This window comes from Canis lupus, chromosome 33 (genome assembly GCF_003254725.2).
Source record: "Canis lupus dingo isolate Sandy chromosome 33, ASM325472v2, whole genome shotgun sequence".
In the NCBI taxonomy this organism is placed as follows: Eukaryota; Metazoa; Chordata; class Mammalia; order Carnivora; family Canidae; genus Canis; species Canis lupus.
The window spans coordinates 28,079,645-28,104,971 of record NC_064275.1 but is presented as its reverse complement, the minus strand read 5'-3'; the positions used below and the strand labels follow the sequence as shown (position 1 = coordinate 28,104,971).

The window sequence follows — 25,327 nt, the reverse complement described above, 5'->3', positions numbered from 1 at the left end:
CACTCGATTTCTGTTTTTACTGCTAGTGACAAGGGAGAAGCAGGGAGTTAAAATTAGCAAATTTAGGAAATGCTGCAGTTTTGAGATGTCTTAACAATAATCGTTTTGAATGATGTTTTGTGGAGTTCACTCCGTTGTCTCCTCCACTCTTCCTTTTAATCTTTTTGGCTCATTTCCCCCCTTACGCTTCGAGCCCTTCTTTGTAGGGCTGATGGCCCTGCGTTTCTTTTTTCCATCAATTCAGTGGGTCTCTCTCCTCTTGACACTCAAGGCAATGACTGGAAGAGATAAGTGGGTCCACTAGTGATATGGGGGCTGAATAGAGCCATTTTCTTTCAGAGAAAAACCAAATTGCTCTTGATCAAAAGAAATGTATCCTTGAGGAGGAAGGGAAAAAAGGGACCGTAAGTCTCACCAAGGACACCTGCGCTGCTGGCAAGGTTGTGGGGGGTGGGAGTGGGGTGGGGTGGGGTGGGGAGTTGAGGGGGGTGGTGGCTTTAGCTTCACCACCACAGTTCAGATTTATGGAAGAGAAGGGATTGGCCTTGCTTCGAAATAACCAACCTTCACAATGATAAAGGAATTCTCTTCTAATCTTAGTTTCTGTTGTTTTTACCAGGGGTGGGTTTTGAATTTGATCAGGTGCCTCTTCATTTGCCCAGGGAGGTGATGATACGGTTTTTCTTGTTTGACCTACTAACAGGTATACGGAATTACTGGATTTTCTTTATCTTAACCCAACATTGATTTCCTTGGTTACATTCTTCTTCAAAGATTCTTCTGGCTTCTTTTGGTGCACTGGGATTTGGTATGATAGTACTTGATTTAGGACTTTTCTTATGCCTGAAGGAGAGCAGTCTGTTCTCTCTTTCTTTCTTCTTCGTACTATTTCTTTTGGTCATTTTGGGTGGACTAAGTGTAATGATGCCTTCGGTAAGGGAGGACCTACTGTGTTATGGGGGTAGAAATCTAAGTGGGTCCAGGAGAAGAAATAGGGGTTGCTAACACAAGTGTGCATGCTTAGTGGGTGCTCCAGAAACTGTCGGGGATTAGCCTCAGCCAATGTGCCTTGACCTGCCATTAGCCCGGGGGCCTGTGCCCTTCAGCTGTACCCAGACTCCCTGCTAAAAAAGGAAGTGACTCCTCCTCCCAGCCCATTCAAAGGCCTCCTCAATAAGGCTCATGGCCAGGAACTAATTGGTACATCTTTATCTTTCTTTGAAGGTCTCAACATATGCACTAGTGGAAGTGCCACCTCATGTGAAGAATGTCTATTAATCCACCCAAAATGTGCCTGGTGCTTCAAAGAGGTAGGTCTGTGGTGGTAGGCGTGGTGGGAGGGGCCTGGCTACACCCAGCGCACACGTCGTCGACTGTGCAGAGAAAGGGGGTATAGATTTTGCAAGCTGCCTCCTCTTCTTTTTCCCAGGGCGATGACAAAGCTACATTTTTATAACGTGATAAGTTCAGTTGGGTCTTTAGATAGTATTAAGGGTTTTAGTCCTATTTTAGGAAAACAAGATCTTCCTTCCCTTTTGTCGGGGAGCCAGTTGTGACTCTTGTATAGTTTCCTGCTATTTGGTAAAAGATCTAAGCATGCGAAGTGACTTTGTTGTATAATAGTTCAAAACGTGCGTGGGTGGGCGGCATGTGAATGGAGGCCAGTCATCTTCACGTGGCTTATCTGAGGATGAGTTTTATGAATCAACCTTTCTGGCAAAATTAAAAATAATGGCTGCTGTTTCTTCAAGCCCTCTAAGAAGGGTTATAAGTTCGGGGAAATGTTAGGCATATTGCTGTCCTAAAGCAGTCACGTATCAGAACTTGGTGGGCTCATCAGCAAATGATCAACTTTTTTAAAAATCACTGCTTTGACGGAAATTTCTGGGTCACTTTTCAAAATTGATATTAGAGCACGGGGCACACACCCTCCTTGCACGAATGCACTGTTAAGGTCGTAGATTTTTTTAAGTGTTGATTTGTTTTAGAGATAGAGAGAGTGCACAAGTCGGTGAGGGTAACAGAGGGAGAAGGACAAGCAGACTGTGCTGAGGGCAGAGCCCAACATGGGGCCGGATCCCACAACATTGGGGTCATGACCTGAGCTGAAATTAAGAGTCAGACGCTTAACGGACCGAGCCATCCTGTTAAGGCTCTCCTGTTAAGGTTATTTTTTGGAAGAAGCTAAGACTTGCCACCTTGGACAGGCTCAGTGTCTGCAGTTCAGTGCATGGTGCCTGGCTCAGGAGGACAGGAGATGGCTCCTGGGAGGCTAAGCTTCTTTGCCATGATGGAGCCTCAGAGGTCTGGGGATTGCTTCAACCTTGGATGGCTACAGACAGTCGTGTGGGGAAACCCACGAGACTCCACACACTTTGTGCATAGTCTTGTTGAAAAATCGAATGCTCAGAGAGGTAAAGTGACTTTTTCAAGGCCACACGCTGTGCCAAAGCTGGGTTTCTATCTGGCGTCTCGGACTTCTGAGCCCAAGCTCTTTCCCCTAGGCCTCTTATGTGTGCCCTCTCTAGAATTTTTTTCTAGCAGAGAGTGAGATTACTAAATAAATGATCCCAACCCCAATAAATATTCCCAAGATATGAACACTTCATTGTGTATGTGCTTAGTTGTGGTGTATTTGTTGTGAACTTTCTCTAAAACCTTTCATACCCTGTGACTTGCACAACAAATCCAAGTTCCTTGGCCCCTACCTGCCTCCTCACCATCATCCCCCATCGGGAACTACCCGAAAATCCCCAGAGAGCCCTGCCTGATATACGCTCTCATGGTTTTCCCTGTGCTACTCCTCCTAGAAGGTCTTCCTGGCTTCTCCTCCTTTCCCTAACATTTTGTCGTCTAGTTTCCAAGACTCAGCTCTGGACTCCCCTACTCTGTGAAGACTTTCATGGTTTTTCCCAGACACATCGTCCACTTCTTCATCCATCAGTCCAGTACACCCATACCATTGATATAAGAATGTTCTCTCTCTCTTCTAGAAAGTCAAGGCACATAAAACACAAGGTTTTATGTGTTTTCATCACTGTTGTATCCCCAGGACCCAGAGTGTTGTGGGGCACACAGTAGTTGCTCAATAAATATTGACTGAAGGATTTCACTGGTTTGCTATTTATTGCGTGTCTGCATGTGCAGGCCAAGACCACTTCTTTGTCTCTCCATATTCTCTACTTCTTTGATGACACTTAAAAACGTTTTATTATGGGATGCCTGGGTGGCTCAGTGGCTTAGCACCTGCCTTTGGCTCAAGGAGTGATCCTGGAGACCCGGGATCAAGTCCCACATCAGGCTCCCTGCATGGAGCCTGCTTCTCCCTCTGCCTTGGGCTGGGAGGGAGAGAGGAACGTGGACGTCCCCCTGGCTCATGGAAATCCGTTCATGGTCACTGTGTTAGGAAACAAAGTCAAGGGCAGCCCGGGTGACTCAGTGGTTTAGTGCCTGCCTTTGGCCCAGGGCGTGATTGTGGGGTCCCAGGATCAAGTCCTGCATCAGGCTCCCTGCATGGAGCCTGCTTCTCCCTCTGCCTGTGTCTCTGCCTCTCTCTCTCTCTCATGAATAAATAAATAAAAGAAAGAAAGAAAGAAAGAAAGAAAGAAAGAAAGAAAGAAAGAAAGAGAACAAGGAAAGGAAAGGAGAGGAGAGGAAAGGAAAGGAAAAGAGAAGAAAAGAGGAAAGAAAAGAAAAAAGAAAAGAAAAGAAAAAGAAAGAAAACAAAGTCAAGAGAGCCAGGTTAACGAGGCCATGCAGGGGGCTCCTGGCTGGCTCAGTTGGTGGAGCATGCGACTCTTGACCTCAGGATTACAAGTTCAAGCCCCACGATGAATGCAGAGATTCCTTAAAAATAAAATCTTTTAAAAATATTTTAGATTTTTAAAAAGATGATTTATTTGAGAGAGAGAAAAAAATGAGCAAGCAAGCAAGCACAGGGGGAGGGAGAGCGAGAGGGAGAAAGAAACCCAAGCAGACTCTCTGCTGAGTGTGCAACCGAACATGGGGCTCGATCCCATGACCCTGAGATCATGACACAAACTGAAATCAAGAGTCGGATGCTCAGGAGCACCTGTGGGGCTCAGTCAGTTGGGCGTCTGCCTTCAGCTCAGGTCACGGTCTCGGGGTCCTGGGATCAAGCCCCACGTCGGGCTCCCAGGTCAGTGAGGAGTCTGCTTCTCCCTCTGCCCCTGCCTGCTGCTCCCCCCTCGGACACTTGACTCCCTGTGCCACCCAGGCACCCCAAAATAAGATTTTTTTGTTGTTGCTTTAAATTTAAAAAGCAAAACAAAAACAAAATCAAAATAAATAAATAAATAAAAAGCCATGCAGCAGAACTGGGTACAGAACCAGCAAGAAGCGCTGAGTGGGCCCCAGAAAGCTCCATCCCTGTGGGAGAAGACAGCAATGGGGGAGCGGCCTGCGCAGGGGAGGTGGAGTGAGGTTACCAGGAGTGTTAAATGCAGAGCAAGGATCCCCTCCCCACCTCCAGTAAAGTAAGAAAGGACTGTGAGACGGAGAGACGGGGAGTCCCGACGGGACGTGTTGGGCGACCGACTGGTGCAGGTAGGCAGCGACAAGGCGGGCGGCGGAGCAGCATCCACATGAACACACGGTTAGGAACCTGCCCCCCCCACCGCCCACCAGGCACCAGGCCTCGATGTACCCACGCATCACGCGCCCCCCGGTGCCCGCCGGGCTGTGGTTAGGATGGCCCTCGGCCGCACCTTCTCTGTCTCCTCGCTAAAGGGCCCATCAGAAACCACTCCTGAACTGCCCGGACTCAGCTCCGAGACTCACGAAGGCCCGGGGGGCAGTTCAGCCCCCAAAGACGACGGAAAGCTGCTTCCCCGTGCAGGCATCACAGGAAGTTGTTCAGCCGAGACCGAGGCCCCGTCCAAGCCCAGGGCCACTGGGCCAGAGAGGGAACCCAAGTGTGGGCTGCGGCGATGCAAGGCTCCTCGAGATCACGTCGTCCACTATCGACGCGAGCACATCAGACTCGTGGAAGTACCGGCACAAGGAAGAAAAGAAACCGAAGATAGACCGCTGACCCCGGCTTCCAGATCCCACTGCTTCCGTTTGCTAGAAGATACCACGGATGACAGCGGCCGGCTGCCGGGGAACAGGCGTTCTGCTCATTAGCGTCCCATCCGAAAGCCCTCGCGCGCACCGGTCTCACTTCATACCCAGGGAACACTGGAGGGTGGCAATTTCCACCTTCATTTGACAGATCGAGAAACTCGGAGGAAAGCTTGGCAAAACTGAGATTTAAACTTTGGTTTGGGGGCACCTGGGTGGGTCAGTTGGTTAAGCATCTGCCTTTGGCTCAGGTCATGATCTCAGGGTCCTGGGATCGAGCCCCTTGTTGGGCTCCCTGCTCAGTGGGGAGTCTGCTTAGGATTTCCCTCCCTCTCCCTCTGCTCCTTTCCCCCTGCTCATGCTGGCTCTCCGTCTCTCTCTCTCAAATAAATAAATAAAATCTTAAAAAAAAATAAAAAATAAACTTCAGTTTTCTAACGACATGTTGTTTAAGCCCATCTTTCTTATCAACTATGACTCTGCCGGATTCTTGGCTGGATCTGAGGAGTCCAAGATGAATACGACATAATTTAGGTTTTCAAGAAGATGATGATTTAGTCAGTAACAGGCATGAATACAAATTAATACAATAAAACATTTTTAAAAGATTTATTTATTCATGAGAGACACACAGAGAGAGAGAGAGGCTGCCCTTGACTTTGTTTCCTAACACAGTTTACCGGTGGCTTCAGACTCACCATCTGGCATCAAGAACAGCTTCCAGACTCTCCTGTACCCCGAGACCAGGAGTTTGGGGGGCTGCGAGTCCTTGCCTCTGCTCCCCTGTTCCTGCTGCACACAAGACGGCGTTAGAGGTTAATTGAACCTTGGGTGACCGTGGTCTGGGTCCCCAGCACGAGAGCCAAAAAGCGAGGGCAGCCTGGCAAACCCCCAGTGGCATCCGTCTTGCAGCTCGGGCGGGACTGCGGTAGCATCCCGGGTGGGCTCCTGGGGGAGGTGGCGGCGGCCGGCCTGTGACCCCCCCTTGGGCTGGGAGGGAGAGAGGAACGTGGACGTCTCCCTGGCTCACGGAAATCCGTTCATGGTCATGAAAGGACTGATCGAGGCCGATTGTAGATGCTTCAGAGATAATTGCTCGGGGATCGGATGAGCGGCTGAAGGCTGCAGAGGGATTTCTCCGTCCCCCGGCCGGGGCCACGCGTGCCGGCGTGTTCCTCACCGCAGACTCCGGTTTGCAGCGCTGGCCTTCTCCCCTCGCCCCCCACGCCCCCGAGGGCTCCCAGGGAGGCCGGCCTGTGCCCCCCTCCCTGCCAGGCTCTCCTCTGGGCACCGGTTTCCTCGTCTTCGTCCCAGAAGCTGGCCTGTCGGCCTCCTTTCCTGCCGGGGTCCCTCTTCTCCCAGGGCCTGCTGTTTCTCCGCTCCCCCCACCTGCTGTTTCAGAAGCCAACAGGGATCCCCCCAGCAAAACCACCACCCACATCTGGTTAGAGTTCCAGCCTTCAGCCAGAGGAGGCAGGTGGCGTGCACGTACCGAAGGGCATGTGGCACGCTCGGACAAACCCGAGGGAACCCAACCCCTGGCTTTGGCTGCAGGGGAGAGAGACTGGGGTGAGCAAAGTGGCCGGGGCGTGGGGTGTTACCACGTTCCAGCCAACCGTGGAGCTCATCATAAGCCTCCACACAGCAGGCGATGGAGGGAGTAGAGGGGAGAAGGTTGCCACAACTTGCAAAGGCCAGTGTTGTCACTAATGAAAGGGATCTACCTTTGGAACACTTCTCTTGTCTTTTCTACATTACCCCAGAGTGACCAAAAGCCATAAAAGATGTTTCAAGTTCCTGTTCCCATTCTGTTTCTGCTCTTGGAAGTTTGCCCATAATGCAGTTTCCTTTTATATATCCTTGGAGGGTCGACAGGTGTGTTTCTTGAGACCGTGGACAGATGCTTCCCCCGTGAGCTGGAACCCCTTCCAGCACGGAGCCTCGCGAACGCGTGTAAGCAGTTGAGCTGCGCCTCATTAGAAGCCCTTCCCGGAGCTAGCTTCCATTTTCCCATGTTGAGATGAGGTCTCCCCTCTGCTTCCATGCCTGTTTTTCTGCATAAGAGAGAATATTTATCCTCCAACTTGGACAGATGGCAGGAAGATCTCTGCCTTGGGGGCAGCAGGGAAATACTAAATTCTAAGGGATGGAGTCTGTGGACCCAGAGTGAGTTGCCTGCTGCAGGATTTACCATTGCCTTTGTTGAGATGGCAGGGAGGTGATGCAAAGAGCGCAGGGAGGTGACACAAAGAGCTGCAGGCAGCTGAGGCCAGGTGAACTGGAGTTGCTTGGGTGAACTTAGGCATGAACTCTGGCATCTGGGCCTCTGCTTCCTCACCCACAGAGAGCACGGGACTGGCACCAGCTGATGCTTCCCCTTGGAACTTGCTGTATTCTGGGTCTAGGTGTCAGGGCTCTGGCCTCTGAAGGACAATCCAGAGAAAGGCTCAGGAGTGGAAGAGAAGCACTGGGGCTTGTGGGGTCAGCATTCCCTGTGGGGCCTGCAGTGCTCTCTGTCCTTTTCTTGGGCAGCAAGAATCTAGGGCTAGAAATTAGTCATGGCTCTTTTCAGACTCTGTGCCAGATGGACCTTCAGCTACTGTGGGAACCCCACCATGGAGGTAGCTCCCTTATTCTCAAAATGTGCTTCAGACCTGCAAAGCCCACAGGTGCCTCGGGTGGTGTCTTTGACACCTTAGAGCCCTGGGACAATGACAAGACTCAGTATCTAGGCAAAGATGTCTCAGAGGCTGTTGGACACATCAACGTCGGGCCTGTCCTAACAGAGGCCACTGAACTTTGCAAAATAGGTGAAGATTGTTGACAAACTGATGATAGAGATGGATAGCACTGAGACTAAATTTGGTACAGGCGCCACAGTAGGGTGTCCCTTGCTGTGTGTGCAGCTGGAGCTCCTGAGAAGGGGGCTCCCTGTGTTGTCCCATTGCTGACCCGGTTGGCACTTTTGAGGTCACCTTATGAGTTGCAGTTTGTTTTATAGCAGGCTCTGTGCCCAACATGGGCCTTGAACTCACAACCCCTAGATCCAGAGTCTCATGCTCTACTGACTACTGAGCCAACCAGGTGACCCATAAGTTGCAGGTTTAATGTGGTCATTGGTAGTTCTCATATGGACAACCAGGTGACAATAGAGAGGTTGGTGGCCCTCCCTCACCTGTGCAGGAAACTTCAGGGAAGCCATGTGCATTGGAGTGGGGGTTTACCACAACCTCGAAGAAGAGTATTAAGGGGAAATAAGGGGAATGAAGAGTGCCTTGCTCCTCATGTCCTAGAGATTAAAGAAGCCTCAGAGCCTCTAGAGTACGTTTGGGAAAGCCAGACACAGATCAAGTTATAAGTGGTTTGGGTGTGGCTGCCTCTGAGTTCTCCAGGTCTGGGAAGGATGACCTGGACTTTAAGTCTCCTGATGATCCTAGCAGGTACATCTTCCCTGGCCAGCAGGCGGCCCAGTACAGGTTCTCCTGGTAGTGTTTGTCAAAAACCCCTTTGAGCAGGATGACTGGGAAGATTGGATGAAGTTCGCCCTAAGTGTTAGTATCCAGGCAGTAGGGTGTGATCTCGATGACCAGGCTGAAATGGATTGCCAAGGGGTGGATTAGGAATCATGCAACTACCTCTTGCTTAGAGTGCAGCAGGATGGCTCTGTGGCCTAGTCTATTCCAGAATGCAGGCTGCTCCAGATCAATCAGAAGGGTGTCCGGGGAGACCCATCACTCTGGGGAGACCAAAGAAGCTTTCGTTGCCAACTGGGTGGCAGAGGTGTGCACTGGACTGCTCAAGACAGTGTACCTTGACAGTCTGAACTGAGCCAGGCATAACCAGCTTGTCAAGTGGAGGAGCTGGCAGCCAGGCCCTGTAGGCCAGCAGGAAGTTCAGAAATTCTCGCCAGGTAGGCTCTGAGCAGGTGAGCCCCTGAGCCCTTCCAGCTCGGGACAGCCAATTAGACCACCGCTGCAGGCAGCTCAAGACAGCAGACCGCTACTGCAGGGCCTTCTGGAGGTTACCTCACCTTTCCCCCACCCCTGTGCTTTTTTACTGCTTCATCCAAATTTCTACACCAGCTTGACCATTTGGAAGCCAGTTAGGAAAGCCTACCGTTGAAATCTTGTATAATTTCAAGGAAAATCATTGTAAGCGAGAATAATTATTTTTCTCACCTGTTCCACATGTGTGTGGAGCCACTTATACTTATGGCACCGTCCCTGAGGTTGACAGGTAAGATCTCCAGGGGTTCGATATACAAAATAAACATTCAGTTGTAAAACAAACAAAAATGACAAATCACAGAGGCCCAGAACAACACATCTGGTTTTACGTATGTAAAAACACTGCAAATTCTTGACTTCTTGGTTTGGAATCTTGTGAAGGCTCTAACGGGCACTGGCCAGCCCCGGGGCATCCTCGTGTCTGTGGTCCTGCCAGCAGTCTGGCTCCTAACACGACAGTGAGGACACTTGATTCATTTGAGGCTTTCTGGCAAAATGTTACAGAGGCGACAGGAAGGGATGGGCATCATAACTCGTCCAGCCATCAGGAGGATTATCCAGTCCAGCACTGGCATCCAACCAGCTGGTGGAGGCGATCTTATTTTCTACCATTCACCAGTGAAAGGGTGTTAAGAGAGAAACCCAGGTTTGCTTTGCTGCTAAAAATTCCCTTACTGGAAAGAAAAAAAATTCCCTTACTGGAAAATGATCAATACTTACCAAGTACCATATTTTATAATAGAGGATATTATTTCATTTTAAAGTGAATGGCCTATGGACATCTGGGTGGCTCAGCGGTTGAGCATCTGCCTTCAGCCCAGGGTGTGATCTTGGGACCCCGGATTGAGTCCCACATCAGGCTCCCTGCATGGAGCCTGCCTCTCCCTCTGCCTGTGTCTCTCATAAATAAATAAAATCTTAAAAAAATAAAATAAAATAAAATAATTAAGTGAATGGCCTAAACTCCTGGTGCCCCCGATAAGGCTGGGTCGTCCTGTTACCCAGCCTTCTCCTAAATCCGGCTTCAGAAAAGAAAGATATATCTTATCAGGGTGGCTTTATTGTTCAAACATGGTAAAGATTATAAGAAAGAAATGTAATTTTGGCCCATCTGCACTAATACCTCAACAATATTCAAAAAAATTTTGTTTTGAATCCTAATGCAGATATAATTTTATTTTCTGATTTTTTTCTTAGTATGTTTTGAACTTTCTTTTCACTGTTCATAATTTTGAATGACTGTCTTCTATGGAGGGCAGAGACCATGTTTTTCTTATGGTTGAAGGTTTTAGGTTTACAAGTTTATAAGATCGTGCTATTCTAAATAACATTGCAGTATATATCTTCTAATGGAGTTTCCCCTTTTTTTTTGATTGACTTCTTGGGATAAATTCCTGGGAGTGGACCACTGGATCAAAGGGCACAATGTTTATTGCCACGTTGTCTTCCAGAATGGTTGTGTAATGGGCAGTGCCTGCAGGGTGGATGAGTGGGCGCCTCAGAGGTTAACTCTTGATTGCCTAAGTGAATGATAAGTACTTGTCCACTTATATGGTATCTTTAAAACATTTTTAGTTGTGCCACTGACCATTTCAGTTACTCTCTTCCAGCTAATCGTGCAGAGACAGGCCCATTTTCCTTTAGGAGAATTTTGATCGTTGGAGTAACAGCTGAAACCAAACTTTTTTTTTTTAAGATTTTATTTATTTTTTCATGAGAGAGACAGAGAGAGAGGCAGAGACACAGGCAGAGGAAGAAGCAGGCTCCATGCAGGGAGCCCAACGTGGGACTCAATCCGGGGACTCCAGGATCAGGCCCTGGGCCAAAGGCGGATGCCTAACCACTGAGCCACCCGGGCGTCCCAAAACCAAACATTTTTATTCTGCATTTACAGTTTACAAAGTACTTTCAGGCCCAACACCTTAATTAACCCTTGTAATCCTTGGTGAGGCATTTGGGGTCAGTGTTCGTCACTCCCCACATTTGGATGATGAAAATGGAGTGCGGAATGTGGCAGATGCACCAGATGCTGATGCGCCTACAACGTGACACCTCACATCTGGGAAGACACCCTGAGCACTTTTCTGCTCTCTGCCTGTGTTTCTGCACCTAGGACTTTGGCAGCCTGCGCTCCGTCACCTCTCGGTGTGACTTGAAGGCAAACCTGGTCAAAAACGGCTGTGGAGACGAGTTTGAGAGCCCGGCCAGCAGCACCCAGGTCCTGCGGAGCCTGCCTCTCAGCAGCAAGGGCTCCAGTCCCGCCAGCTCAGACGTCATTCAGATGACGCCACAGAAGATCGCCCTGAACCTGCGGCCGGGTAAGTGCCCTGGGGATGGGACGCGTTCGTCGTGCCAAGGTGAGCCAGTGCAGGGAAATGGCAGAGCTTGGCCCAGGCCCCAGGAGGCAGAGTACAAGGCTCCCGTGGACAGATAGGTATCTTTGCTATTTGTTTAATCAAGGTAAAATATATGTAACATAAAATTTAGCATTTTAATCATTTTATTTTATTTTATTTTTTAATTTTTTTTTAAGATTTTATTTATTTATTCATAAGATACAGAGAGAGGCAGAGACATAGTTAGAGGGAGGAGAAGCAGGATCCATGCAGGGAGCCTGATGTGGGACTCGATCCTGGGACTCTGGGATCATGCCCTTAGCCGAAGGCCAGACGCTCAACCACTGAGCCACGCAGGCGTCCCAGTTTTAACCATTTTAAAGTATGTAGTTCAGCAGCATGAGATACATTCACCATGTCTATCACCACCGTCCCTCTCCAAAACTTTTTCATTATCTCAGCCCGAAACTCTGTGCCTATTAAACACACATTCTTTTATTTTTTTTCTTTAAAGATTTATTTATTTACTTGAGAGAGTGTGTGTGCACATGTGCTCTCCAGAGCAGAGAGGAGGGGCAGAGGGAGAGAGAGGGAGAGAAGCAGACTCCCTGCTGAATAGGAACCCCATGACCCTGAGATCAGGACCTGGGCTGAAGTCAAGAGTCCTAGGCTTAACCAACTGAACCATCCGGGTGTTCCTAGACGCTAGTTCTTGATTCCACTCCCACCTTCACTCTGGCAGCCACTATTCTTTCTGGCTTGAGGAGTTCGACTACTCTCCATGCCCCATATACGTGAACCCATACAGTACTTTTACTTTTGTGTCAGGCTTATTTTACTCAGAGCATGTCTTCAGGGTTCATTCACGTTGTAGCATATGTCAGAATTTGCTTCCTTTTTAAGGCTGGATTAAACTTCATTGTTTAATCCAGCCTTATACTGGATATTATACTGCATTTTGAATGTCCATTCATCCATCGGTGTTTCCACTTTATGGCTATTATAAATAATGTGATTGCAGTTTATGGGAGGATACTGGTAGGTTTACTCCCTAGTTAATACAAGTTTCTCAGGAAAGTGCTGCTTTCAGGAAAATGTAGTTTTTCGTGTCAGCAAATTCCATTTGAGTCCATGGCATGCTGAAGGGACAAACTTTTAGAGTAGAGGTATTTTGTTCTATGACCCTAGGACCTCTGCAAGCCCTAGGATGGATTGTGATATGAGGAAACAGATTTTGTGTACCTACTGTGTCCTAAATACCTAGCCTACTCTAAGGTAGCTAATACCATCGTCCACATGAGGAACGACCGGCTCAAGGTCTACCAGTTAGAAATGGTTACTCCGATTCAGTCCCAGGTCTTTGTGTCTAGAAAACTCATGTTTTTTTCTAGTTCATCCCTTTTTTAAATATAATATTCTACATTTACATTTAGATTTAGAATTCTACATTTAGATTCTACATTTGTTGTGTTGTCAAAAAGTGGATATGCATAGGTTCAAATTAGAAAATATCACATTTTGAGAGAAGGTAGCTTATTTTCAAATTCCTTTGATTTTTTTAGCCTTTTATTCTATCTCATTGCCTAAGAAACCATTGGCAATCACTGCTTCCAGATGGTTTGCTTTAGACTTCAGGGCCACTTGGAGCCGGTGGCAGGATCATGGATGTGGCTAGCCATCCTGGGTTCCAGCTCTAACTCCGGGCTGAGCTTGCAGGACCCAAGCAGGCTACCCCACTCTTTAGCTCTCCAGGTCTTTGTCACCTTCATTCCTCACAGCCATGTTCAGAGGCTTAAATGAGCCTTTTTGTATAAATAACACTTTAAAAAGTCAAAATTTCCGTTCTTTACAAAGAGTAGCAGCCAAAGATGCAGATTCTGGAGTCAGCTAGGTCTAGGTTTGAATAGCGATTCTCCGTGTCTCAGAGATGGATTTAGCTCCGTGCCACCATCACAAGCACTTAGTGATGCTGGTTGTTGGTGTCATCGTATATTTAAAAATGTTTAATCTGCCTATTGAGTTGTTTTGGGAATAAGAAATGAAAGGAGGATGTACGCAGCTCTGCTAGAGAGAGAGGCACAAGCTACTAGGTTGCTGGGGATTAATGTGGGGATTAAGGGACACTTAGCCTTTTTGTTTGGTGAGATACCACGCTGAGAGAGAGAAGGAAGGAAGGGAGCCCTTGCAAAGGCCTGTGCCTGAGTAGGGAAGAGTCAGCTGAGCCTCTGTGTGGGCAGCTAGGTGGTGGTGTCCTCTGGGTCGAGGTAACTCCTCTCCATACGTGAAGACAGGCTCAGGGTCAGGGCTGTGACGGAGAAGGGGATGTAGGAGTTGTGCAGAATGTTAAGATTATTTGAACATTGTGTGGGATAAGAGTAGCTATCAATTAATGTGAATGATGTATCTTCTCTCTTAGTTAATCACAGTAAAACAGTAACTTAAAGGAAATTCTTCAGAAATCATCCACTTTTTAAAAAAAGATTTTATTTATTTATTTGACAGAGAGAGAGGCCACAAGCAAGAGATTTTTATTTATTTGACAGAGAGAGAGGGTACAAGCAAGGGAGCAACAGGCAGAGGGAGAGGGAGAAGCTCCCCACCCACCTCCAGGAAGCCTGATGCGGGGCTTGATCCCGGGACCCTGGGGTCATGACCCCAGTTGAAGGGGTCACCTGAGCTACCCCGGCGCCTTTCATCCACTTTAATGCAATATTATTTTTCATTTCTACTAGACTCTGTCTCTATTCTCATATTCATAATTTTCACATACTTAAGATGTATTTATAATCATGCGCTGATGTCACTTAATAATTAACAAAGACCAAAATCCTTGTCCATCTTCATCAGAAAAGCAAGTTTGTCAATCAAGTTTATAGTTTCAGGTCATCATCAGAGGAGGTTTTTAACTAATACTTTTGGAACTCCTCATTTAGAATTGTTCTCAGAGCCTCTGGTTTTCTCTCTAAGAAATATATACCTTCATGGTGGCAAATCCTTATTCTTTAGGGTAGAGTTAGTTTAGGAAAGTGTTGAAGGTCACACAAAGCCAGAGATGCCACAGTTTTGTTTTTTTTTTAAACAATTTTAATTCTACCTAAAATCACAATGAAGGTATGACTCTGAGGCCGTTCTTTGATTTGATTTGCCACCTGGCTTTTTAAATAGCCCCCAGCGAGGAGTTAAAGAAGTGATTCAAGTGAAGGTAGCCTCCTTGGGCAAAGTTTTCTTGGCATTGCATTTATGCACAATACTGATTTATGCATAAAGCTCAATATAAGCTCAATTAAGGAAGAAAGAAATCAGTCTTTTTTTTTTTTTTTAAAGAAATCAGTCTTATTTTGATATGCTTGTGGTTGTGCTCTGAGTCATCACATATATAAGCCATGTTTTAGGGATCCCTGGGTGGCTCAGCGGTTTAGCGCCTGCCTTTGGCCTGGGGCGTGATCCTGGAGTCCCGGGATCGAGTCCCACGTCGGGCTCCTGGCATGGAGCCTGCTTCTCCCTCCTCCTGTGTCTCTGCCTCTCTCTCTCTCTAGGTCTATCATAAATAAATAAATAAATCTTAAAAAAAAAAAAAAGCAATGTTTTATTTTGCTTATTGAATTGTCTTGGAAATAAGAAACTAAAAAAGGGTGTTAGTGGCTCTGCTGGACAGAGAGGCACAGACACTGGATTGCCAGAGATTAGTGCTGGAATTAGTTGAGGTTGCTAATTTTATAAGTCAGGGCATAGTCACATGTCCTGGTAAGCATTATGACACAGTTTCTGATATTGGAAATAAAATGGAAAGCATGATCCTATTTTTATACAAAATCATGACATGGGTGGTGTGTGTGAGCTCTCTGGTTGTGTGGAAGGCGTGCTGATGGAGAGCCCATTTCTGGGAGGTCAAGGTGATGGAGGGGTTGGCTGCCCAGTTCAAATACACCTAAGCTGTGAGTATGTTTGTCTGTAGATATGAGCACTTGGAGGAGATCTGATGAAAATATGAATTCCGAAAGGTCTAGAACCTTGCAAATATGTTTCTCAAATATAGAAACGCCTGAAGCCAATGAAGCCTCTTAAAACCTTAAGAATTTTAATTGTTTTTAAAGAGGCAAACCCCAGCTATTTATTTATTTGGGGGAAGAAGAGGATTTTATGTTGCAGTTAGCAACATTCAATTTACCAAGTGCGTAGTTAACCTCAAGGTAATCACCCCCCTGACTCTGCAGAAGGCTTTCAGGTCTAGTGGTGGGTTTTTCCATTTTTTATTTTTAGAAATGCTTTTTTTTTTTGGTCTCCTCCCTTGCCCTGCTCCCCTATACCTCATAATACATTCATAATACATATTTGTTGAGTGAAATGTAACACTTCGCCAGCCTTAGACTAGACTAATCAAAGACAAGCCTTAGCGTACTATGAGTGATACTTCAGGAAAGCAAAGTTACTGTTCCAGGTAAGCCTAGGGGAAAAAAGAAAAAAGAAAACTTTTCCTCTCTGTGGATCTTTTTATTTTTGCTTTCTTTCTTTTTTTTAAATTTAATTAAGATGTGATTCACATGCCATAGAAATCAACCATTTTATGTTTATTTTATTTATTTATTTATTTATTTATTTATTTATTTATTTATTTATTTATTTATTTTTAAGATCTTATTTTTAAATTAAAAAAAATTTTTTTTTTATTTTTAAATTTTTTAAAGTTATTTTTTTTTAGTGATCTCTACACCCAATGTAGGGCTCAAACTCATTACCCTGAAATCGAGTTACATGCTCTTCTGACTGAGCCAGCCAGGCGCCCCAAGTCATCATTTTAAAGTACATAATTCAGTGGTTTGTAGTATATTTGCAGCATTGTGCAACCATCACCATTGTCTCATTCCAGAACCTTTTCCTCACCTCAAAAAGAAACCTGGTATGCATTAACAGTCACTCCTTATCTTTTCCCTCCTGGCCACATTCCACCTTAGGCAACCACTAATCTACTTTCTATTTGTGTGGTTGTGCTTATTCTCGACATTTTATATAAATCAAAGGTATGTGGCTTTTTATGTCTGGCTTCTTTTACTTTGCAAAATATCTTCAGGATTCATTGATGTTGTAGCATTTATCAAGACTTCCTTCCTTTTTATGACCAAATAATATTCCTTTGTATATGTACAGACATGCCACATTTTTGCTGATGAGTATTGGGGCTGTTTTCACTTTGGGGCAATCATGACTAATGCTACTGGGAACATTCATGCACAAGTTTTTGTGTGGACATGTGTTTTCAATAATCTTGAGTATATAACTAGTAGGAGTAGAATTGCTGGGTCATATGGTAATTCTATGTTTAACTTTTTGAGGAACTGCCAAACTCTAAGTAGGATTTTGTGTAAACACAGGATCATGTTTTCCATTTTGTTTCCAATCCTGGAAACTGTATGTCAGGAAAACAATCTAAAAAAATTCTCAACAAAAGATATAAACTTTAGAATAAAGCTTATTGAAACGGTAAATAAAAGGCTAGTGGTGGTTCTGAAACACTGGGGGCAGTTAAAAGGTTTACTTGTCATTAATTTTCCTTGAGCCCATTGGGTAGTTGTTTTTTTTTTTTTTTTTTCATATTAAAGCGTTTTATTTTGAAATAATTGTAGGCTCACAAGAAGTTGCAAAGGTAATAGTGTTCTGTTTTTGTTTTTGTTTTTAAAGATTTATTTATTTATTCATGAGAGACACAGAGGGAGAGACAGAGACACAGGCAGAGGGAGAGAAGCAGGCTCCCCCAGGGGAGCCTGATGCGGGACTCGATCCCAGGACCCTGGCATCATGCCCTGAGCCAAAGGCAGATGCTCAACTGCTGAGCCACCCAGGCGTCCTCATAGTGTTCTTATATACCCTTCCCAGCTTTCGCTGATAATGTCATATAACCAAAGTACATTATTGAAACCAGGCAGTTGACATTGGTACAGCGCTATTAACTAACCTAGGTGATTGGTTACTTTTGAGATGGGTTTCCTGCCAGCCTTTGCCTGTGCTGCTTTTTTCCCCCTTCTCCTCCAAGCTTCTACTTTGGAGAAAGCCAGTTACCTGACTTAGGTATTGCGTCTGCCACCCAGACTGATAAGAAGCACATACCTTATTAAGAAGTCTAAGAAAGACTTGATGGTGGATGGAGAAGAGGTTGGCTATGCATAGGATGCTTGTGCCTTCCCCCCAACATGTGTAAAGTGAAATCCTAACCTCCAGTGTGATGGTATCAGGTGGTGTGGGGTCTTTGGGAGGTGATGAGGTCATGAGGGTAGAGCCCTCATGAATGGATTAGTGCTATGAATTAAAAAAAAAAACCCCAGAGGGCTCCCTTGTCCCTCCTGCTGTGTGAGGACACAGCAAGAAGCTGGCAGTCTACAACCCAGAAGAGGGTTCTTACCAGAAATCAACCATGGATCTTGATCTTTTTTTTTTTTAATAAATTAATCTTTTATTGGTGTTCAATTTACCAACATACAGAATAACACCCGGATCTTGATCTTAGACTTACTTGGAGCCTTCAGGACTGTGCGAGAGGCATTTCTATTGCTTAAAAGTCCCACGCAGTCTGTGGTACTCGTTAGAATAGCCCAAATGGAGTAAGACAGGGTTCTTTTCTTTTTTCTTAAAGATTTTATTTATTTATTCATGAGAGAGAGAGAGAGAGAGAGAGAGAGGCAGAGACACAGGCAGAGGGAGAAGCAGGCTCCATGCTAGGAGTCTGATGTGGGACTCGATCCCGGGTCTCCAGGATCACACCCTGGGCTGAAGGCGACCCTAAACTGCTGGGCCACTGGGGCTGCCCCAAGACAGGGTTATTTTCAAGGAAACTAGGAATGCCAAGGCCTAATGCTTGGGGGCAGACACTGGTGGAGGTCAACCATGTCTTCCCACGGTTCCTTCCTTGGTTCCATCTGTCAAGAGTCTGAATTCTGGAGTAAGGAGTAGGGTGCGTTATGGCACACCAGCCTTGTCCTAGGCCAGGGAGCCAATTCTTTGGTTCTAGGTCTGGATTTAATTCTGGGATACTGATTTACCTTCTGCTACAGTAAACAGAAGAGCTAGATGACAGTCAGAAGGTGTGCACCTGGACCCTAATTCCTCGCTCAGCAGAGGTCCTGTTTGTAATGTAGCTGATTTTAACATGTCCCTTCTTTCTGTTAATTTTCGGCACAGAAGGGTAATTCTGAGGAATCAGAAACTACTTCTATTTATTGAAGGGTGGCAAGAGTCTTTAGTGGATGGAATACTGCTGTGTCTGAACACTTGAACAAAAATCAGTCTTAAAAACACAAGAAGTTGGGACGCTTGGGTGACTGGGTGGCGCAGTGGTTGAGCATCTGCCTTTGGTTCAGGGCATGATCCCAGGGTCCCAGTATCGAGTCCCGCATTGGGCTCCCTGCATGGAGCCTGCTTCTCCCTCTGCCTGTGTCTCTGCCTCTCTCTCTGTGTCTCTCATGGATAAATAAATACAATCTTTTTTAAATTTGTGTTAATAAGATATTTTAAAAAATAAAATCAGATATAATTGAGGTCACGGTGAACTGACCCCTCATTCTGAATGCAAATGATATTACCCTCTTTCTTACACCCTTCCCTTTTTGGAAAACTGGGAGAAATACTTCTTTTTTTGGGAATCCCTGGGTGGCTCAGCGGGTGAGCACCTGCCTTTGGCCTAGGGCGTGGTCCTGGAGACCCAGGATCGAGTCCTGCATTGGGCTCCCTGCGTGGAGCCTGCTTCTCCCTCTGCCTGTGTCTCTCTCTGTCTCTCATGAATGAATAAAATCTTAAAAAAAAAAAAAAACAACCCAAAATACTTCTTTTTTTGCGTTTGCAGCCCCCAAACGGGGAGGGGTATGTGTGCTTTTTCAGTAACCAATTTCTCTTAGAATTTGATGCCAGGACCTTTCTCACTTGAGAGTAGAAGCCTGCTGAGCACATACAAACTTGTGTGTCACACCTTGTTTCCCTTTTTGCCCTCACGTCTGGAAAATGTGGAGTTACATTTAATGCCCAAGGCCGTAGCCATTCACACACAAGTTTCCGGCAGAATTTTCTGTCTCCCTTTTTATCCCTACAGGAAATTGCTCTAATAACTGACTTTTGGGGGCAGCCCGGGTGGCTCAGTGGTTTAACGCCGCCTTCAGCCCAGGGCGTGATCCTGGAGACCTGGGATCGAGTCCAGCGTTGGGCTCCCTGCGTGGAGCCTGCTTCTCCGTCTGCCTGTGTCGTTGCCTCTTTCTCTCTGTCTCTGTGTGTGTGTGTGTCTCTCATGAATAAATAAATAAAATCTTTAAATAAAACAACAACAGACTTTTGGAGGCACTCAGGTGGAAGCTTTTCTCCTCCTGTAAAGGTGTTAGCAGACATTGTCTCCTTTGATCCCCGTAGTAGTGAACATCCTCCCATTTCCCGGATCCGGAGCGTGAATAGCAAGTTTAGAGGAGCCCGAGGTCTCCCCAGTTCTTGGTGACCAGAGTTCCAGCCCAGCTGTCCTTCTCCAAGCCTCGCAGCCTCTTCCCTCCCTCAGATCCCTCTCCAGATGCAAGCCCTGGCCTGGTCCTGAAGCACCCAGATGCTTCTACCACAAAAAGGCAGAAGTGGGTCTGCATTAAAGAAAATGTAGTCGGGAACTTGGGGGGAAGGGCACAGGCGACCCCGCAAAGAGGTCAGGGGTTGGACAGAGGGGGGGGGGGATTGCAGGCTGCACCCCCTGGGGCCTGGGCCCGCCTCTCCTCCCTCCTGCCCTTCCCCCCCCCCCCCCCCCCCCCCCCCCCCCCGCCCGATGTGTCATCCAGGCCTGGGAGGGGCGCAGCGCCCGACCGCTCCGTCCGCCTGATGGGAGCCAGAGGCCGACCTCGCGGCAGTCCAGAATTCCTTCTGGAAGAAAGCTCCAACATTCCTGTGCTTGAGTCAGGTTCTGATGGTTTTTAAAAGCCGGCTCCTATGCGCAGGGGCCCCAGGGACCGCCCCGCGGCGGTGTCCGGGAGGGAGGGAGCAGCCGAGACAAGTCTGGGGAAGCGGCTCGGGCTGTCACTCAGGCAGCAAATAATCATAATAATTTGCCTTGGTTGGGGCAGCCGGGAGCGCCTGTGGCCTTCATCAGCTGCGGGGTACCCGGGCTCAGGATGCTCCCGGGGTCACCTCCAGAGGTGGAACCTGAACTGAGGCCCTTTGATCATTGGGGTCTCCGTGGTCCCGTCAATGCAACAGGCCTCTGTGGGGTGGGAGGAGGGCAGGGGGCCCCTGTGGTTGGGCTCCCTCCCCCGCAGGTTCAGGAAGGCTTCAGCCCGCCGGCTGTCCGGCTGTCCACTGGAGGACAGGTTCGCTTCCCTGGGGGGTGGCCGCCAGCAGACCCGGTGAGGACCCAGCTGGGGGAGCCAGCTTCACTGTGGCACCTCTGAACACCCAACGCGTGTGTCCGGATTTCAAATGTGGGTGCAGCTTCTCGGCAGAGAGAGTTTAAGGGCGTGTTGGTGCCTCTGAAAAATGAACAAGCCCAACGGCAGATAAAATTGCCTGGTATGATTGCTTCTTGAAGTTGGTTCCAAATGATGTGTTTTTAGAGCTTATGAAATAATTTAGGATCATCATCCTGGCATGAGTCCTCTGGTTGTTGTGCTGACTTGGGCCTTTCTGTAAACCCTGGGAGGTGACCCTGCAAGGCCACGCCTCCCAGGCACCGACTTTTCATTTATTTCCCTCCGAATTCATTCCTCCTTCTCCTCTGCCCTGTTCCTGTGGAACCAAAAGTTATTTTCTCTCTCTCTTTTTTTTTTTTTTATTTTCTCTTCTTGTAGCTGGTAGACAAACCCCGTAGCGTTTCTTTTTTTCTTTCTTTCTTTTTTCCCCCTTCATGTTGATGGTGCTAACATTTGGAATCTGTCTTCCTGTATTTATACATATACCTTCTGATGATAATGATTCATATCTCTGCTATCCCAAAATGTCACGGATGCCCAAGAACTAAGTACTATTGTCCATAAGTGGCTAGGGAAATAGAAAAGGGTGAAATAGAATAGAAAATGTGAAAAAAGAAAAAAAAAATGTGGCAGAAGCATACATTTTTTTTTTTTTAAGATTTTATTTATTTGTGAGAGACACACAGAGAGAGGCAGAGACACAGGCAGAGGGAGAAGCAGGCTTTGCACAGGGAGCCTGACGCAGGACTTGATCCCGGGACCCCAGGGTCACACCCTGAGCCAAAGGCAGACGCTCAACCGCTGAGTCACCCAGGTGTCCAGAAGCATAAATATTTTTGCCCTTTTAAGGGGTATTTTAAGTAACTGTGTGTCTCACCGCCTTGGTCCTCTTTCTTCCCACCTCAGTTCTTACTCATGCACATATCTCCTTTTGTTTATTCCCTCTTTTCTATTTCATTTCCCCCCCCCCCCTCCAGTCTCCTCCTGGTCACACTCCCATCAGAATACTACTGGGGAGACGAGTTGTTAAAGAGTCCCCTTAAAAACCTGAGCTAAGTATTTGGAAGGAGAACCTATAACGTCCCCCTCAGCACCATGTTCCCTTCCATTACTGTACTTCCCAGAAAAAATACTTCTGCCAAAAGGCACTAAAAAAAAAAAAAAAAAGGCAAGAGGGGCCTAGCTTTGAAAGTGAAATCCATCCCTTCAGCCCCCAGCAAGTTGGATGACCTCTCCTGTATACGGCCTCTCTGTTGGCACAGGTGACAAGACTACTTTCCAGCTGCAGGTTCGACAGGTGGAGGATTATCCTGTGGACTTGTACTACCTGATGGACCTCTCCCTGTCCATGAAGGACGACTTGGACAGCATCCGGAACCTGGGTACCAAACTCGCTGAGGAGATGGGGAAGCTCACCAGCAACTTTCGGTTGGGGTTTGGGTCTTTTGTAGACAAGAACATCTCCCCTTTCTCCTACACAGCGCCAAGGTACCAGACCAATCCGTGCATCGGGTGAGTGACCAGGAATCCTTCTGTTGGGTATTTAAGGGCGGGAGAATGGAGTAGCAAGAAAACGTCGCCCACAGAAAGGGGAAGGCGTATTTGGGGGCAGGGCGGGAGCAGACTTCGTGTGTAGTGTGATCGGTGATGACCCAGTTCTGTCCCCCTACCGCTACGTGTGAGGGCATGAGCCGTTGCAAGGCTGTAGGGAGCTATGATGATCGGAGCTCATTTGTTTTCCTGCCTGTCTGACACTCAGCACTGTTTTCTACATTAAGACTATGTTGTCAGGAAGTGAACGCCCAGACGTTCCGGGAGGGAGCGGGCGGCGGGACAATGTAGACTTTGCCCTTGTGTAGGGTGACCCGAGGTCCTTGGGGACAAGCGTATTATTGGTTGTTTTTGTATTTACATAAACTTACCTTGACAAAATGAGATGGAAATCCTGTGTTTTCAAGGTACGACTTTTTCCCCCCACTGTAAGTCAGGTACTTGAATCAGAAAATATTTGACATAAAAAAAAAAAATATTTGACAGATTATCAGAGAGCAGGAATATCTAACTGCCACAGCACACAAATCCAAAAGTATGTCATGATGGAAGTTTAGTTCCTGTTCCTCTAAATCTAGATGAAGCTCCTGGTCAGTGGCCACCTGTCTTCCAAGCAGGGGCTCAAGGACCCAGGCTCTGTCCACCCTCTACTTCTTCATCTTCCACATGTGGTTTTTATGGTCATTGCGTCCAGGTGATGGCTCATAGGAGGAGCTGAGGGGCCAGGACTTAGTGGCCTTTGCCTCTTCGGCTCCTGCGTTTTATCAACCAACAGAGTCCTCACAAGGAGGCTGGAAACGAGGTTAGCTGTGCCCAGGAAGAAGAGGAAGCAGGGTTGGTGAACAGGACTCTGCCATCGTGTACTTGTTGGGGGGTGTGGGGGGGTCATAGCCTCCAGCTTCCCTAAGGCAACCTCTATAGGGCTGGTTTCTTTCCAGTCTTGCAAATGTTCCCATAAATGTTTGTGACAATGAGTGGTAACTTCCAACTCTTTCTTCCTCATCGCTACATTCAATGTTAGTCAGGCTTTGGAATATCAGGCCCCAGGAGAGTTACTAGGTAAGAAACAGCTAAGACTTAGGTTCTTTTTTTTAAAGATTTTATTTATTTATTCATGAGAAACAAAGGCAGAGACACAGGCAGAAGGAGAAGCAGGCTCCCTGCAGGGAGCCCGACGTGGGACTTGACCCCGGGTCTCCAGAAACACGCCCTGAGCCAAAGGCAGATACTCAACTGCCGAGCCACCCAGGTGTTCCCAAGACTTAGGTTCTTACCAAGTGTCAGGCACTGTATGAAATGCCTTGCACCATATGGATTATCTCATTGGAATCCCATGACAGTCTTTTGAGGTCTCTATGGTAGCCGTGAGCTTTGCCAGATGAGGAAACCGACACTTTACACAGCTTATCCGAGATGACACAACTAGTAAGGGGCAGCCTTGGGGCAAGAATCCAGACAAACTGCTTTAGAGTTTGCATTCCCAGTGACACGGTGCTTGCTTTTCCCCATCCAAAATCACACAACAGCACAGATGCTTTCCCAGAGTCCAGTTAGAAGGTAAGACCCGTCCTCAAACCAAGCCCATTCTCAAGGTGCTTTGCCTAAGGACAATGTTAGGCCCATGCTACTGTCACAGTCCTCCAATCTCGGTGGCTCAGCACCATCAGAGCTTATATCTTGCTTGTATAAAATTTGTTGAGGGTTGAGCTGCTTCCCTTGGCAGGGGACTCAGATCCCGGCCCTTTCACTTTATGGTGGCATTTTTGATTCCTGGGTCACTTGGCTGCCGCCAGGGAGGAAGAGCACTGTTTCTAAGCCCATAAACCTGTCCAGCTCCTCAGCTCATCTTCAGCAGCCTCAACAGCATCCAGCCCTGGGTTGGGCTGGGTGGTTGGGACGTGGTGGTGTTTTTATGGTGGTCATGTATGTCCTCCTTAATCTTCCCAGATCCTCTGGATATTCTCCTTGAAGCTCCTCTAGATCATCCCTTACCGTTTGGGAACTGACCCAATGGTAAGAAAATAAAAAAACAAGAAAGAGGCTTAAGGACAAAAGTGATTCTAAGTTATTTAACTGTGAAAAGGCCTGGCGTCACCATTTGCTGGGTTTCGCTTTCTCCTGGCCACAGGTGGCTACTGGTCCTGCTGGTGCCACTATCACTCTGGTCCTGTCTCCAAGGCCCCTTCAGCTGAGTCTCGGTGCCAAGTGTCCTATGATTGGAGTTTTGCTTCTTACCTGGTGTAACAGCATCTTAGCCAAAACTTTCTTCAGTTCATCAAGAATCGTGATCCTGTTTGCTGCTTTTTCACCCCTGCCCTCTGATTGAGTCCTGTCTCCAGACGGACAGGGTGTGTCTCCGCAGTCATTTCTCCAAGGACCATGACTGTGAGATATGCTAGAGTGAAAGCCCGGAGAGGACGAAGGATTGGCTCTGGGAGCTCAGCATCCAAATATTCAAGGCTATCACCCACCACTTTTCCAGAGTCCTTCTCTGAGCCCTAGAAGGCAGACCCGGTTGTAGACAGTGACAGTCCTCACAGTGAGCACAGACACTCTGAAAGACCCACGGGACAGGAAATCTAGTGAAGAATGGGTGTTTCGAAGGAAGCATCAGGGCTAAGTTAGGCAAATCTCTCCTCCAAGCTGGGTGCCACGTCAGGGGGTCCCTCTGCGGCTCAATGAGACAGGCTGGGGTTTATCTCCCCAGGACCAGGCAGTGGCAAGCGGGTGTGGTGTCCCAGGTCTCGGAGGTCCCCACTGCTCCTGGGGAGAACGGCGAAAGGTGGCTCTTCCTGGGTCCGATCCGGCCTGTGTGTGCTTGGTTTGCTTTTCTAAATTTTAATGGCATTGCGTATTAGTTACCTACATTTTAAAAAAAACTAGAAGATTTGACCAAGAATAACCAGGATGGGGGCACCTGGGCGGTTCGGTTGGT

At 47.3% G+C, this 25,327-nt stretch overlaps 1 protein-coding gene across 1 annotated transcript in view; it reads left to right on the top strand.

The window, feature by feature from the left end:
• The window catches only part of ITGB5 (integrin subunit beta 5), a 115,890-nt gene that overhangs the window by 7,984 nt on the left and 82,579 nt on the right, over positions 1–25,327 (top strand). The window contains exons 2-4 of the mRNA XM_025474752.3: positions 1,225–1,310; positions 11,203–11,407; positions 22,104–22,353. Of these exons, the coding sequence (XP_025330537.1) occupies positions 1,225–1,310; positions 11,203–11,407; positions 22,104–22,353 (541 nt within the window). The remainder of the gene's footprint in view (positions 1–1,224; positions 1,311–11,202; positions 11,408–22,103; positions 22,354–25,327) is intronic.